This window comes from Lytechinus variegatus, chromosome 13 (assembly GCF_018143015.1).
Source record: "Lytechinus variegatus isolate NC3 chromosome 13, Lvar_3.0, whole genome shotgun sequence".
In the NCBI taxonomy this organism is placed as follows: Eukaryota; Metazoa; Echinodermata; class Echinoidea; order Temnopleuroida; family Toxopneustidae; genus Lytechinus; species Lytechinus variegatus.
In genome coordinates, this window is record NC_054752.1 from 9,409,381 (window position 1) to 9,422,513 (window position 13,133).

Genomic DNA, 13,133 nt, shown 5'->3' on the forward strand with positions numbered 1-13,133 from the left:
CTATTATGTACAGCAGCCTGGATGATACATATTTATATAACCCCAATAGGAAAAGGGGTGATCTTTCATATACTGAATACTGTTTGTGTATTTTGACCTTTGCTCAAGTATTGTAAGCATGCTAAGTGCCTGATAATGTATAGAATGAAAAATGTCTTTCCAATGAGAATTGTAAATTTATATTTTTTGTATTCTTGTATAAATGTGTGTGTTTTGATCAAATGTTTTCTTTATGTACACCAAAGATTAAGTGTGTACTATTGGCATTGTAATTTTTTTAAGAGGGTAAATTATACAATTTCTTGAAAAATAATACTGTGCTGGGTGATTTCAACCACGTTTATTCTTATCTTCTTATTATTCACGTGTCATGGGACTCTAACTTCATTTGATGCCATCTATAATATTCATCTAAGTTTATCTTTGGTAATCTGTTCAGATGAACCTCGTACATGTATGTCATTTCCCATAAAAAATTATTAATATCTTAATAATAAATCTACATTATTTTATGAATCTAAAAATTAACTCAATCTATAGAAAGCTCCTTTTCAGACTTAACCATGCTAGCTGTAATGTGTTTGTGTACTTCATTTTTATTATGTTTTTGTAAGCAATCGATATATCTCAATTTCTCATGATTCCAATTTTATGAATAGAAAACTTCACTGAGAACTAATCTTCATACTTAAATGACAGCAGCTGATATGTGTTGATATAGATACATGCATATGTACTTCAATTTTAGTTCTTAAAGGTCAAGTCCACCCCAGCAAAATGTTGATTTGAACAAGTAGAGAAAAATCAAACTAGCATAATACTGAAAATTTTATCAAAATCGGATGTATAATAAGAAAGTTATGGCATTTTAAAGTTTCGCTTATTTTTTGCAAAACAGTGATATGCACAATTCAGTGACATGCAAATGAGTCAGTCAATGATGTCCATCACTATTTCTTTTATTTTTTATTGTTTGAATTATACAATGTTTCATTTTTTACAGATATGACCATAGGTACTGACTTGACTGAACCATATAGTATTAAACAATCAATATAAAAAATTTGTGTAACAATCGATGCTAAGTTTTGTGTTACCGGGCCCTGATGAAAGCAAAAATATGCCTTCTCCCACTTTGATGTTTCTCTGCATGTCCTTTGAAGTTGTACTTGAAAGTGTCACAGTAATTTGCAATATGTCTGAACATGCCTTTAGTTATCTTGTTACAGCTACCTTGAGATGGGGCTATTGATTTTGAATCCATCCGCTGTTGCATTTGAATCCTTCCCAGTCATCCATCCTATTTACTTAAAACAAAAAACATTACATCGAAGCCTTTTCTCTGAGTTTACTGTTCCATTTGATTTATACTTATTTTATATTTTGTTTGTGTGTGTATTGTGTTCATATATCGATATAAAAGTAATTCAAAATTAAATGTGCAATATAATCTTGAATGTCAAGTTGAATGTCAATCCAAGACATGGTGTAATTTCCTTCAGCAAGAAATTTATCCACATTGTGCTGCACTTCACCCAGGTTAGGTGAATGGGTACCCGGTAGGAAGAATTGCCTTGAATGCTTGAGCGCTTAGGCAGCTCAGCTAAAGCCGTCGTATTGGTAATAGCAGGGCCCGCTGGGAGAACAGTTTTCAGAACTGAAGTGGCTACCCTGGGTAAATATACCTGTTATAATTATTATTATGTTCTTGTTTCATCAGGCCTGACCGGGGGCTTGTTTCACAAAGCTTAGCAATAGTCTTTTTTCTACAATTGATTGCACTGATTACAATGTACAATCAATCATGAAAATCAAACATATGATTAATCGCTAACTTTTGTATAACGAGACCCTGGACTAAGCAGTTATATCATGACAAGTCAACTATTCTTCCATAGGCCTGGTATGGAGTGAATAATGGTCGTATCTCGTTATTTTCTTATGATAAATGTGTGATGTGCAGTTTTGTTGTCTCACCTTGCGAAGCAAAGTGAGACTATAGGCGCCGCTTTTCCGACGGCGGCGGCGTCAACATCAAATCTTAACCTGAGGTTAAGTTTTTGAAATGTCATAACTTAGAAAGTATATGGACCTAGTTAATAAAACTTGGCCATAAGGTTAATCAAGTATTACTGAACATCCTATTAGAGTTTCATGTCACATGACCAAGGTCAAAGGTCATTTAGGGTCAATGAACTTAGACCATGTTGGAGGATTCAACATCGAAATCTTAACCCGAGGTTAAGTTTTTGAAATGTCATCATAACTTAGAAAATATATGGACCTAGTTCATGAAACTTGGACATAAGGTAAATCAAGTATCACTGAACATCCTGCATGAGTTTCACGTCACATGACCAAGGTCAAAGGTCATTTAGGGTCAATGAACTTTGGCCGAATTGGGGATATCTGTTGAATTCCCATCTTAACTTTGAAAGTTTATGGATCTGATTCATGAAACTTAGACATAATAGTAATCAAGCATCACTGAAAATTTTGTGCAAGTTTCAGGTCTCATGATCAAGGTCAAAGGTCATTTAGGGTCAATGAACTTTGGTCGAATCGGGGGTATCTGTTGAATTACCATCATAACTTTGAAAGTTTATTGGTCTAGTTCATTAAACTTGGACATTAGAGTAATCAAGTATCACTGCACATCCTGTGCACGTTTCAGGTCACATGACCAAGGTCAAAGGTCAATGAACTTTGGCCGAATTGGGTGTATCTGTTGAATTACCATCATAACTTTGAAAGTTTATGGATCTGATTCATGAAACTTGTACATCAAGTATCACTGAACATCCTGTTCGAGTTTCAGGTCACATGATCAAGGTCAAAGGTCATGTAAGGTCAATGAACTTTGGCCATGTTGGGGTTTTTTGTTGAATAACCATCATATCTCTGTAATTTTATTGGTCTAGTTCATAAAAAGTGGACATAATAGTAACCATGTATCACTGAACATCTTGTGCGAGCACTGCTGCTATATTGAACCGCGTGATGCAGGTGAGACGGCCAGAGGCATTCCACTTGTTTTAAAAAAATCAACTTTTTTTTGGTTGAATGGTGGAAAATTTCAGGAATGGCAACCTTCCATCCAATGTCTTGTATTTGTACATGATGTATATATTTTGCGCAGAGTGGGTTTTTTATTTATTCATTGATTAATTTTTGTATTATGACAAAGCAGGTATCTGATATGGGTGCAATTAAACTATTATGATGATGCATACTTGCTTTTTTTTATTTGTCCTTCTTAGAAAATAATATTTTTCAGAGTGTTTGAATTTTCTCAGGAGGGCAATTCCATAAAATTGATGTATTCACTTTATTTTTGGTCCACTTTATGTTCGTCTTTATCCATAATTTGGATATGTGTTACTGATTATGATATTCAGGTTTTCTTATGAAGTTGTGAGAGGGATTGCAACAAATTGTTTGGAAACTGTTCATGTAACTGGTTGAATGTATATATTTCATGGAATTACCCAGAGAGTAGATTACTTTTCTAGTTTATATGTGAGAGAGTAGGAGAGTGATTGATGTAGGGGGTGGCAGTCAAATATGACACGTAAACAAGTTTATTCCCGGGCCCGAACACTTTTCAGAAACAAGGAGGAAAAAGCCCCAGGAAAAAATACACCCTTAACACTTTGGCTAGTCATAAAGAAAAAAAAGCTTTGGAAAAAACACCCGATAAAAGTTTGACCCCACGATTGACCAGTCTTCCAAAATCGCCCTTTTTCTTTAAATCTGTGTTTTTGATATCCTTGAGTGCATGTGCGGCCCATGTCCATAACAAAAAAAACAACACCCTTTTTAACACGTTTTGGGCTCACCCCCCCCCCCCCTGACATGCTGTGTTCATAAAGAAAAAGAGGAGAGTGGTGAGGTAAAGAAAGAAAGAAAAAACAAGCGAGAGAGATGAGTCTGATTAATGAAGGAGGGGAGGAAATAGTAAGAAGCCGTGTTGATATTGGATAGCTTAAATTTTAAGGCAACTGCTAAAGACATGTTCATCTGACCAAACTACAGTACCATCATGTGCATGTTCAAGACAGGGTAGACGTTCTGCACACCTTATTATGCCATTTTTGCCAAATATATCCCCAATAAGTCATGAAAACAAAATTATTATGTACGGCCTGAAAGTTTTTTTTCTCCCAAATAATTTGATTCCATATTTATGTAGTGTAGCTATACATGTATACTTGGATAACCAGTAGGTATCAATCAAACAAGGGTTGCATTAAAATCCACTGCAGAACACCTTTTCAATAATTATTATCGGAATTGATTAATAAACATTTTTCCCATCAATTCTCATGTTAATTTATTGAAAAGGGGTTTGCAATAACATGTACTGCAACTTGCACAATTCATCCATCGCACCCGGCCCATGCCTTACTTTGATGGAAATCAAGTTTTGCATCACAATAAATATTACCTCTTGATTATCAAAGCGTAAAACCATATCACATAAATATGGCATCATATCATCAGTTACATCATTAAATGTCTTTATGTAATAGTGATTGTAATAATAAACAAATGAAACAATGCTTCATGTGTATAAAATATAGTATTTATTTATTGTATATAATTCAATGAAAATGCCTATTTCATGTATACAAAATATAAATCACATACAAGGCACCTTCTTACCTGTAAGAAATATAACTCCAGGGCTGTCTTACAAAGAGTTGCGATTGATCCGATCAACCACAACTATGGACGGCCAGCAACGTCAACATCTATTATGCATGTTTGTTCAAAATATTTACTAATTATGATGTATATTCATGCATCCATTGTTTTCTTGAAAATTTACTGCGCGTCTCTTTGTTTACAAAGGATATGGCAAATTTCCTGTAGAAAAAAATCATGAAACCAATGAATTTCCAGAGTTACGATTGATTGGATCAATCGTAAATCTTTGTAAGACAGGGGCCCTGGTGACTGCCAAATCTACTCTCTTGGCACAACAGAAATCTTTCTGACTGAGGCATAATTCAGACATTCGATGGAGCTACTACTAACGAGCTCCATGGACATTGGGTGATTTCAAGTCCGGTGTTGGTGTTGAACTTTGGATTGCTTCCCCTAGCTCCAAAACTCATTCAGAGTTTGTAAAACTGATCCAGATCATATTATTGACATCTCGACAAATATTGAGTGAGGGGCCATCTTCATTTTATGTTTGGTGTTGTAACAAAAATTGACCTAACACCAACACCAAAAGGTCAACACTGAACTTGAAAACACCCATTCATATTAACACGCGTTTTGCATATTCTAGTCTGAAAATAATGCTTGAGTTTAGGCGATTATCCAACTTATGGAAGGTCTACCTGTATATGCATAGGGTATTGTAAGTTATTAGCCAGTTGGTTTCTAGTTCTAAGTAACCGAAAAGATATTAGTTCTTGCTTAAATTATAATATTACCTACACATTGAGAGTGTACAGTGATAAATACAGGGGTATGTCCTATGTATCACACAGAGCTTAATATCACAATATATGTTCAGTTTGTTTGCTTATTTTTCTTTCTCATTTCCAACAAAGCAGTACAAAATCCATAGAAATGATATTATCATAAAAGACTGAAGAACTTAAAGGGGAATCCAACCCAAATAAAAACTTGTTTTTATAAGGAAAAGAAAAATCAGACAAGTTGATAGGTGAAAGTTTGAACAATATTGGACAAACAACAAGAAAGTTATGAATTTTTAAAAGTTGTAAATATTGGTAATCACTATACCCATGGAGACTTCAAATTGGCCGCACATGGGATGTCATAGTGATGTAAGGCAAGGACTACTCTTCCATGTACTCCAATACATATTATGGCTAAAATGTCATTTTCCCCAAAAGTTTTATTTCAAATTCTATTTTTCTTCCATGAGGACGTAAAACAATATACTACCTGGGTTATATTTAGATTACTGCCCCAGGGGAATGGATACTTGGGAGAAAACCACAAATCTCTGATAATAAAGTACATGGCCTATGGGAAAGTTGTCCTTGCCCTTTGTCATAATTTACTCACCCAGTTGCCAATTTGAAATCTACATAGTATTAGTGATCTCAATTTTAAAGCAGCTATAAGTTTCTTATTGCTTGTCCGATTTCTTTCAAACTTTCACCATTCATTCTGATTTATTTTTCTCCTTCCCAACACAACATTTTATGGCCAAGGCTGGATTCCCCTTTGACTAAGATCGTAATGCAATATATATCACAATTATAATTTAAAATTAATGAAGATAGATCACGATAATTGTAGCTTAAAATAGCATATCAATGTTGAACATGGAAAGACATGGAAAGCTGTCCTTGTAAATTGTGGACCCCTCAGATCAAAGTATTCAATAATAGTACATTACATAATTAAACAAAAGATAGTACTAGAATATAATAATTTCATTATATAGATTTAAATGATATTTTCCATAATACACAAGGCCAGGGCTTCAGTCAAAACATTGGGGAAATGACAGAAAGAGATCATTGGGTCTGTATTACACAAAATGCCTAGTGATTGATTGCGTAGTTGAATTGTATGCTTGATCGCACATACTGATCAACAAGAGCAAGCATGCAAATCAACAATAGCTTTTTGTTATAAAGGGGCCTTGGACGGGGATTATTAAGAAGAGAGGAACTGGAATATAAATGATGTCCTTAATTATTTAGGGGTATATTCAGGTATTGGGAATTCACAGCTAGGATAGTCAGCACTTCATAGAAGCTATGCTATCAAAGTATGATTGCAGAGTACTACAAAATCATACAAATAATTCAATATGATAAAACCTGAAATTGACAAATCACAAGTGTCACTGTTCTTATTATTTGAAATCACTGTCATTGCTATCATTATCCCCATAATCATCAATAATAATAATAATCATCATCATCACAACCATCATCGTCAACATCATCACTGTTTTACAATCACTAATTGATCATAGAGATAATGATAGTAAGAACAGATTTGTTAAAACACACACTGGATCCATGATTTATATTTCATACTAAAAGGACCACTGAAAAGCCGAAAATACTGAAGCATGGTTACATGAACTTTTAAACAGTCTTCAATTCTCTTCCATTCCTCTTAAATCTATCGAGAACATAAACTTATCATTATCAAAGCTTATAAAAATAGACCATTCGCATTCCCAAGTTCCAGAAACTAAATTTCAATTGAAATATTTAATTGTATATTGTCCAAACTTATGCATTAAATCCCCCAATGATCATAACAAGGAATGGACCAAGTACGAACAGCCCCCAAGAAGCAACGCTATACTCCCCATAAGTAATATTCTCAGTTTCCAATGAGCATAAGATCCCTCTAATTTCTCATAGAGTCTGAGAACTTGCTGTTTTGTGTCATTCAAACTCTTGTCGTTATCGATCACAAAGTCAGCTTGTTTCTTCTTCATTTCTAGTGGTACCTGTGAGCTGATTCTTTGAAGGGCGCCCTCTTGTGTGAGATCATTGCGAGCCATAAGACGATCGAGCTGAGTTTTTTCATCACTGTAGATGAATAGGAATTTAATGATGCAAAGTGAATCCTACGACAAATTATATATTTTAGTTTTACAATTTTAAGAGAATTACAATATAAACACAGATGGCACCCGAATACCTCTACATCTTACCAAAATCACCGAACCATCCTGGTCCAAGTTCTAGAATTTGTTCCAGCTAATGAAGACACTTCAATCTTACACATTCCCAGTTGTTTTCAAAAAGCGGGAAGCTAGTTTTGATTCTTGTTCTCTCAATTGTGCAACAATTTGTCAGCACATTATCATCATCATTATTATTATTATTATAAAAGTAAATGCCTTTTATGCAAGTTACTCATTTGGGGTAGAAGCATTTGTAACGGTAAATTGCATGAGATATCAAATGATAACCTAATAAGCTACAAAATTGTGTTATTTGGTTAGCTAACAGTAAGATTTTAGAAGAAATCATCCACTAGATGCCATACAGGATATTCCCCACAAATAGGAGGATGATGATTATGAATAATTTAATATAATGATGATACTAAAGATTCTAATGAATTAATGATGGTGGTTTTAATTAACTTGGTGATAATTATGATGATGATGAGTGATGATGATGATGATGATGATGGTGATGATCATGATGATGATGGTGTTGATGATGATTATGATGAATTGATGATGAGGAGGATGATGAGGATAAAGATGCAGATGATGCAGATGATGATGCAGATGATGATGATGGTGATGATAATGATGAAAATGATGAAGATGGTGATGATAAAGATCATGAATAATTTATGATAATGACAATGCTGAACATGATAATGAAATAGTGGTGGTTTACTTTTACTTGGTGTACGATATGATTGATGATGCTGATGATGAATAATTATGATGATGGTGACAGTAAAGAGAATGCTTAAGATGTTGGTTTTCACTTGATGATTATGATTACTTACCAATAAACTACCAGGACATATTTGATGAACCTTCTGAGAGCACTTCCATCCAGGAGAAGAGGGATATCCAATATGACATAATGGTATCCTACAAGTGATCAAAATAAATAAAAATACATGCATTAGAACACAGTTTAGACATGGAGCCACTACCATTTAGTAGCTCCATGGTGCAGACTTGGGCTTCAAACTTAAAGATCATGGTGTTATATCCACTATGGATGACATAATTAATCCTAAAATCCATTTATGCATCAGTCAGTGATTCAATACACACCAAGACCATAAAGTGACCGCCAAATGATTTCTAAGGGGGAGAGCTGAACATAATACATAAAATAAAAATTTGATTACCATTTTCACATTTCGTTCATGTTTTTTAGTGGGGGTGGGGCTCATGAATCCCCTCCAGCCCCCCTCCCCCCTTTGAAACCTCAATCTCCATTTTTTGTAATCTTTATTACGCCAGAAAGAAAACAATGTATTGTATAACCATCCAATACCATCTTACCAGACAAAAAGCTTTTGAGTACTCTCCAGAGCATAGTCCGTTGTATGTATGGATGGGTGCAGCGGTTCAGTACCTTCCGCTTCTCTGAATCAGCGAATATGATCGATCCAAGCTTAGCCCTGTCCAGAGTTCCATCTCCTTGAAGAACGGACTTGCCAAAGTGACGGACAATCAGCTCCAAAGCAGGTCTACCTGGTTCCACAACTATCAAAGAAGGTAATAATAATGATGCTGTCATTTTTTACGGCTTGTGTCATCACGTCGGGTCGTTGCGTCGGGAAATTAAGTTTACCCGACCATACGAGAAAAGGGCTCCTCAAATTCCTGAAAAGGGCCGATACATTTCACCCAATATTTTGTGAATAATATAGCAAGATTCTTGAATGGTCCGGTTAACTGGACCCGAGGCTATAGGTAGCCCTTTTCTCGAATGGTCAGGTAGACGCGATTGCCTGACCGGACGCAATTACCTGATGTGATGGTAAAAGCCAATTTTACCCAAGGCAGTCATGTCAGTTCCCAAACTGTTCTCCCGGCCAGTATGCCTTGCTCAAGTTGATATTACCCCGGCTTTAGTTGAATTTACCCCGTTTTAGCACAGCTACCTTGATCAGGTGATCAAGCATTCAAGGAATTTCTTCAGAAGTTTTTCCTACCAGGTAACCTGCATTACTACACCTGGGTGGCGAGTGGCAAATTATACCAACGCCTTGCCAAATCAACATTGCATGACCTGGGGGCCATTTCATAAAGCTGTTGGTCAGAGCGACTTTAAGATGACTGGTGATTTATCGTGGTAAATGGTATATTCGTTGACGATGGTAACACGCATAAGAAAGGTTCACCAGTCGTTCTTAAAGTCATTTCTAACTTACAAACAGCTTTTATGAAACACTCATCTGGCCTTGCAAAAGTTTGGTCCCATTTCAATTCCAAGGCTTAAACTAATCTTTCTGATGCCCTATTGATAGGCCTCATGCCTTTATATCTGTACCATTTAATCTTCCCATCTCTGCTACAATATAAAGGCACCCCACTGAACAGGGACCTTGCCCTGAAAATATTGAATTTAAAGGTCTCGCTCTGTAAAGTCTGTACATAGATTGTTCTCTCGCTTGGATAGAAAAGATCCCTCCTAGCATTTAGAATCATTACCCCCCCTCCCTTCCAAGACCGAGTGTGGTGAGAATAAAATACTTGTATATTTTTAACTTCCATTTTGTAACCAATGATGGCCAAGCAAGACTTTCTTCTTTGTATCATTTTAGGCCAATGGGGCATTTCAAATGCAACTTTCCCTCTGCTCTTTGTATCCATATACTGGGTGGGTAATTGCACCCTTTCATGTCAGTGATGCAAAGAATTTTCAGAATAGCTTTAGAATCCAGTGTCACAATCGATTATGAGAACATGGATACCAACTGTAGTATTAGAAGCATCACATACCAAGACATTGTACAGACACATGTGTAATCGATTCATAACATTGGTTTCTAAGGTAAGGCAAGCCCTAAACCCAATTTTTCAAATATCTTTAGTGTATGTATCACACATTTTTTGTTTTTCATATACAGTACATGTATTCTTTGCCAATACAGAATAAATTATTTTATGACATGTGTAGACATATTCAAACTTCATCAAAATTGAAATTAAAGACTAAAAAATCCCTAGCAACACATACCAGCATATTTATATCAAGTGATGTCCTATAATCCCGCAATAAATCAAGTGATCAACTTACCTTCTCTGGCGATTTTATCAGCATCGATGATGACACAACCCAGATCCCTAAGCATGTTGGAGACGGTGCTCTTCCCCGATGCTATGCCTCCGGTCAAACCCACAAGAAACATGGCTATCACCTCCGACACCTCACCTCTCGTCAAAAAGCCGACGGTTCAAGCTGAAAACAGGACAGCATTTGACACTATGTATAGACTACGGGCAGCTAGGGCATCATGAAGTACTGTCTGCTGTGCAAACCCTTCACTTGAATGAAGAGGACTGAATGCATAGTCTACAATGACTTGGGTACAGAAGGTCCAAACAGCAAGTTTTATACATGCTAGTCTTGGGTGAAGACCCACTTGTTGAATTAAGTCTCAATCAGGGTCTGTGCCTACAGACTACATAGGTCTAGTGGGGGTTTTGGGGGGAGGCAACTATTACAAAGACACACAGTGGACTGTGTGTAAAAAGAACTTCAAAAAGTGAAATATTGGCCTAACTCAAAGCACAACTTTTTTTTCTTTACTAGAATACCATTGTGTTGAATTTCAACAAATTCAAACAATATGCTATAATCCCTAGAGATTAATTTTGCCTAGGCAGAATTACCTCAGGCAAGGCGAGGGAGTCTAGTGATCTTTTTGTGGGCAGCTATCATATAGACATAAATCTTATAATAGTATGCCCTACTACAACCCAATATACCTCAGTGGTGACCTTTTGTTTTTAGTATGCACTGTAATACCTCGGTCACATTTGCTCTACGGCGGCCGCACGGCGAGTCGAAAACAGACATCTTATTCATTTTTATTAAAACTGCCTATATTAGCTGATACAATAAATGTTAAAACGACCGTTTTCAACTCGCCGTACAGCCGCCGTCGAACAAATGTGACCGAGGTATTACAGTATGGATATTGAAAGGAATGGAGTTTTTGGATTGTATGGTAGCAATTATTGCATAGCTTCTTCAACCACAAAGGCAGATATGTGTTGTCTTCATTCACAAGTGGAGTTATCTTTTCCATGTTTATTGATCCACCCACCCGTCATTCGCACCTGTGAATTGAGATCCCATAAAATCTGAATTTTTTTAATCCAAACAAACTCAAAGTCCAACACTTATGTGAGAAACAGCCCACCTCCACATTACACCAAAAATCTTCAGAAAGATAAACAGAATGAGGTCAAACAAATAACTCCTGGTATCCTCGGATATTTAATAACAATGGCAATTCATTGCAAGCATTAGCAGTATGATCAGCAAGACATTGACACTCAAAATGTGACAGCCGTCTCATTAGTGACCTCAATTTCCTTTTCAAAACATGAATACATATACCATATACTTCCCACTAGATAGCATATGGGATGTACTACGAGTGAACAATAGCCTACTCTTGTTTTGCTTATATTTCAATGAATGAATGCACATTTCCGCAACAGACACCCACAGATTGTTTGCCCATTTTTACAATCAATGAGGGTTATATAGTTCAAAGTCTAATTTACCATACATGAATAGGGTGTTATGATGGAGGTCCTTTTATGGCATTTCCATATGGGTCAGGCAATTCCCATGTCAACGGTTTTGTTACCATTAGAATAAACTTCTCAGATTACATCTATGAAATGAACCCGTTATTATATCAAGTATTCATGTAACAAGACCAAGGGCCCCATTTTACTAGGAGTTAAGTTGCCATCGATCCAATCAATCACAACTATGGATGGCAACATTTCTTATGCATGTTCGTTCCAAATATGGTCTAGCTATGATGTATATTCATGCATTGTTTTCTTAAAAATTCACTGTGCTTCTCTTTGTTTACAAAGGACATTGTGCAAATTTCCTGAAGAAAAATCTATGATACTGATGGATTTCCATAGTTATGATTGATGGATCAATTGTAACTCTTTGTAAGACAGGGCCCCAGGTCTGACAGTCCCTTTAACATAGGGTCCCGTTCCACGAAAACTTGTTATACACATAACAAATGAACAGTTTCTGTGACAAATTGACTACTATCCTGTCAGATTGAAGGATTTCAGTAGTATTCAACTGTTATTGCAAATTTGTTATTGTCACAAATTTTATGAAACAGGCCTCTGAACTTCATTTCTTTTCACATAACTGTCTGTTGGGTGATTTTCGAGTAATATCGGCGTCCAGAACTTAGAACGTAAATCCATCAAATACCATGTAGTGTTTAACCCTATCTAGGCCGGGGGGGGGCCTCGGAGGCCCCCCTCAACGAATTGCGCGATATTTTCGCCGTGCGAAATTTTTTGGCCGCGCCGCTCGCTGAGTTTTTACTTTCAAGTCTTGCGCAACTTTTGAGACCAATTTTGCGTCACCCGGGTACGTGGTTCCGAAATTACGCAACATTATGTAAGTGCA

At 36.2% G+C, this 13,133-nt stretch overlaps 1 protein-coding gene across 1 annotated transcript; it reads right to left on the minus strand.

Moving 5' to 3' along the window:
• Positions 1–7,028: 7,028 nt before the first annotated feature.
• Positions 7,029–11,492, minus strand: LOC121426320 (dephospho-CoA kinase domain-containing protein-like). The gene is made up of 4 exons (XM_041622575.1): positions 10,746–11,492; positions 9,002–9,205; positions 8,491–8,578; positions 7,029–7,547 (listed from the first exon to the last, which is right to left on the minus strand). The coding sequence occupies exons 1-4, from the start codon at positions 10,855–10,857 to the stop codon at positions 7,265–7,267; spliced, it is 687 nt and encodes a 228-aa protein (XP_041478509.1). The 5' UTR covers positions 10,858–11,492; the 3' UTR covers positions 7,029–7,264.
• Between the last annotated feature and the right edge of the window lie 1,641 nt (positions 11,493–13,133).

Coding starts and splice junctions, on each gene's coding strand:
- LOC121426320 (XM_041622575.1), bottom strand. CDS start 10,857: ATGTTTCTTGTGGGTTTGACCGGAGGCATAGCATCGGGGAAGAGCACC. Junction 8,579..9,001: donor ACTCAAAAGCTTTTTGTCTG/GTAAGATGGTAT, acceptor GATCACTTGTAG/GATACCATTATGTCATATTG. Junction 7,548..8,490: donor TATGTCCTGGTAGTTTATTG/GTAAGTAATCAT, acceptor ATTCATCTACAG/TGATGAAAAAACTCAGCTCG.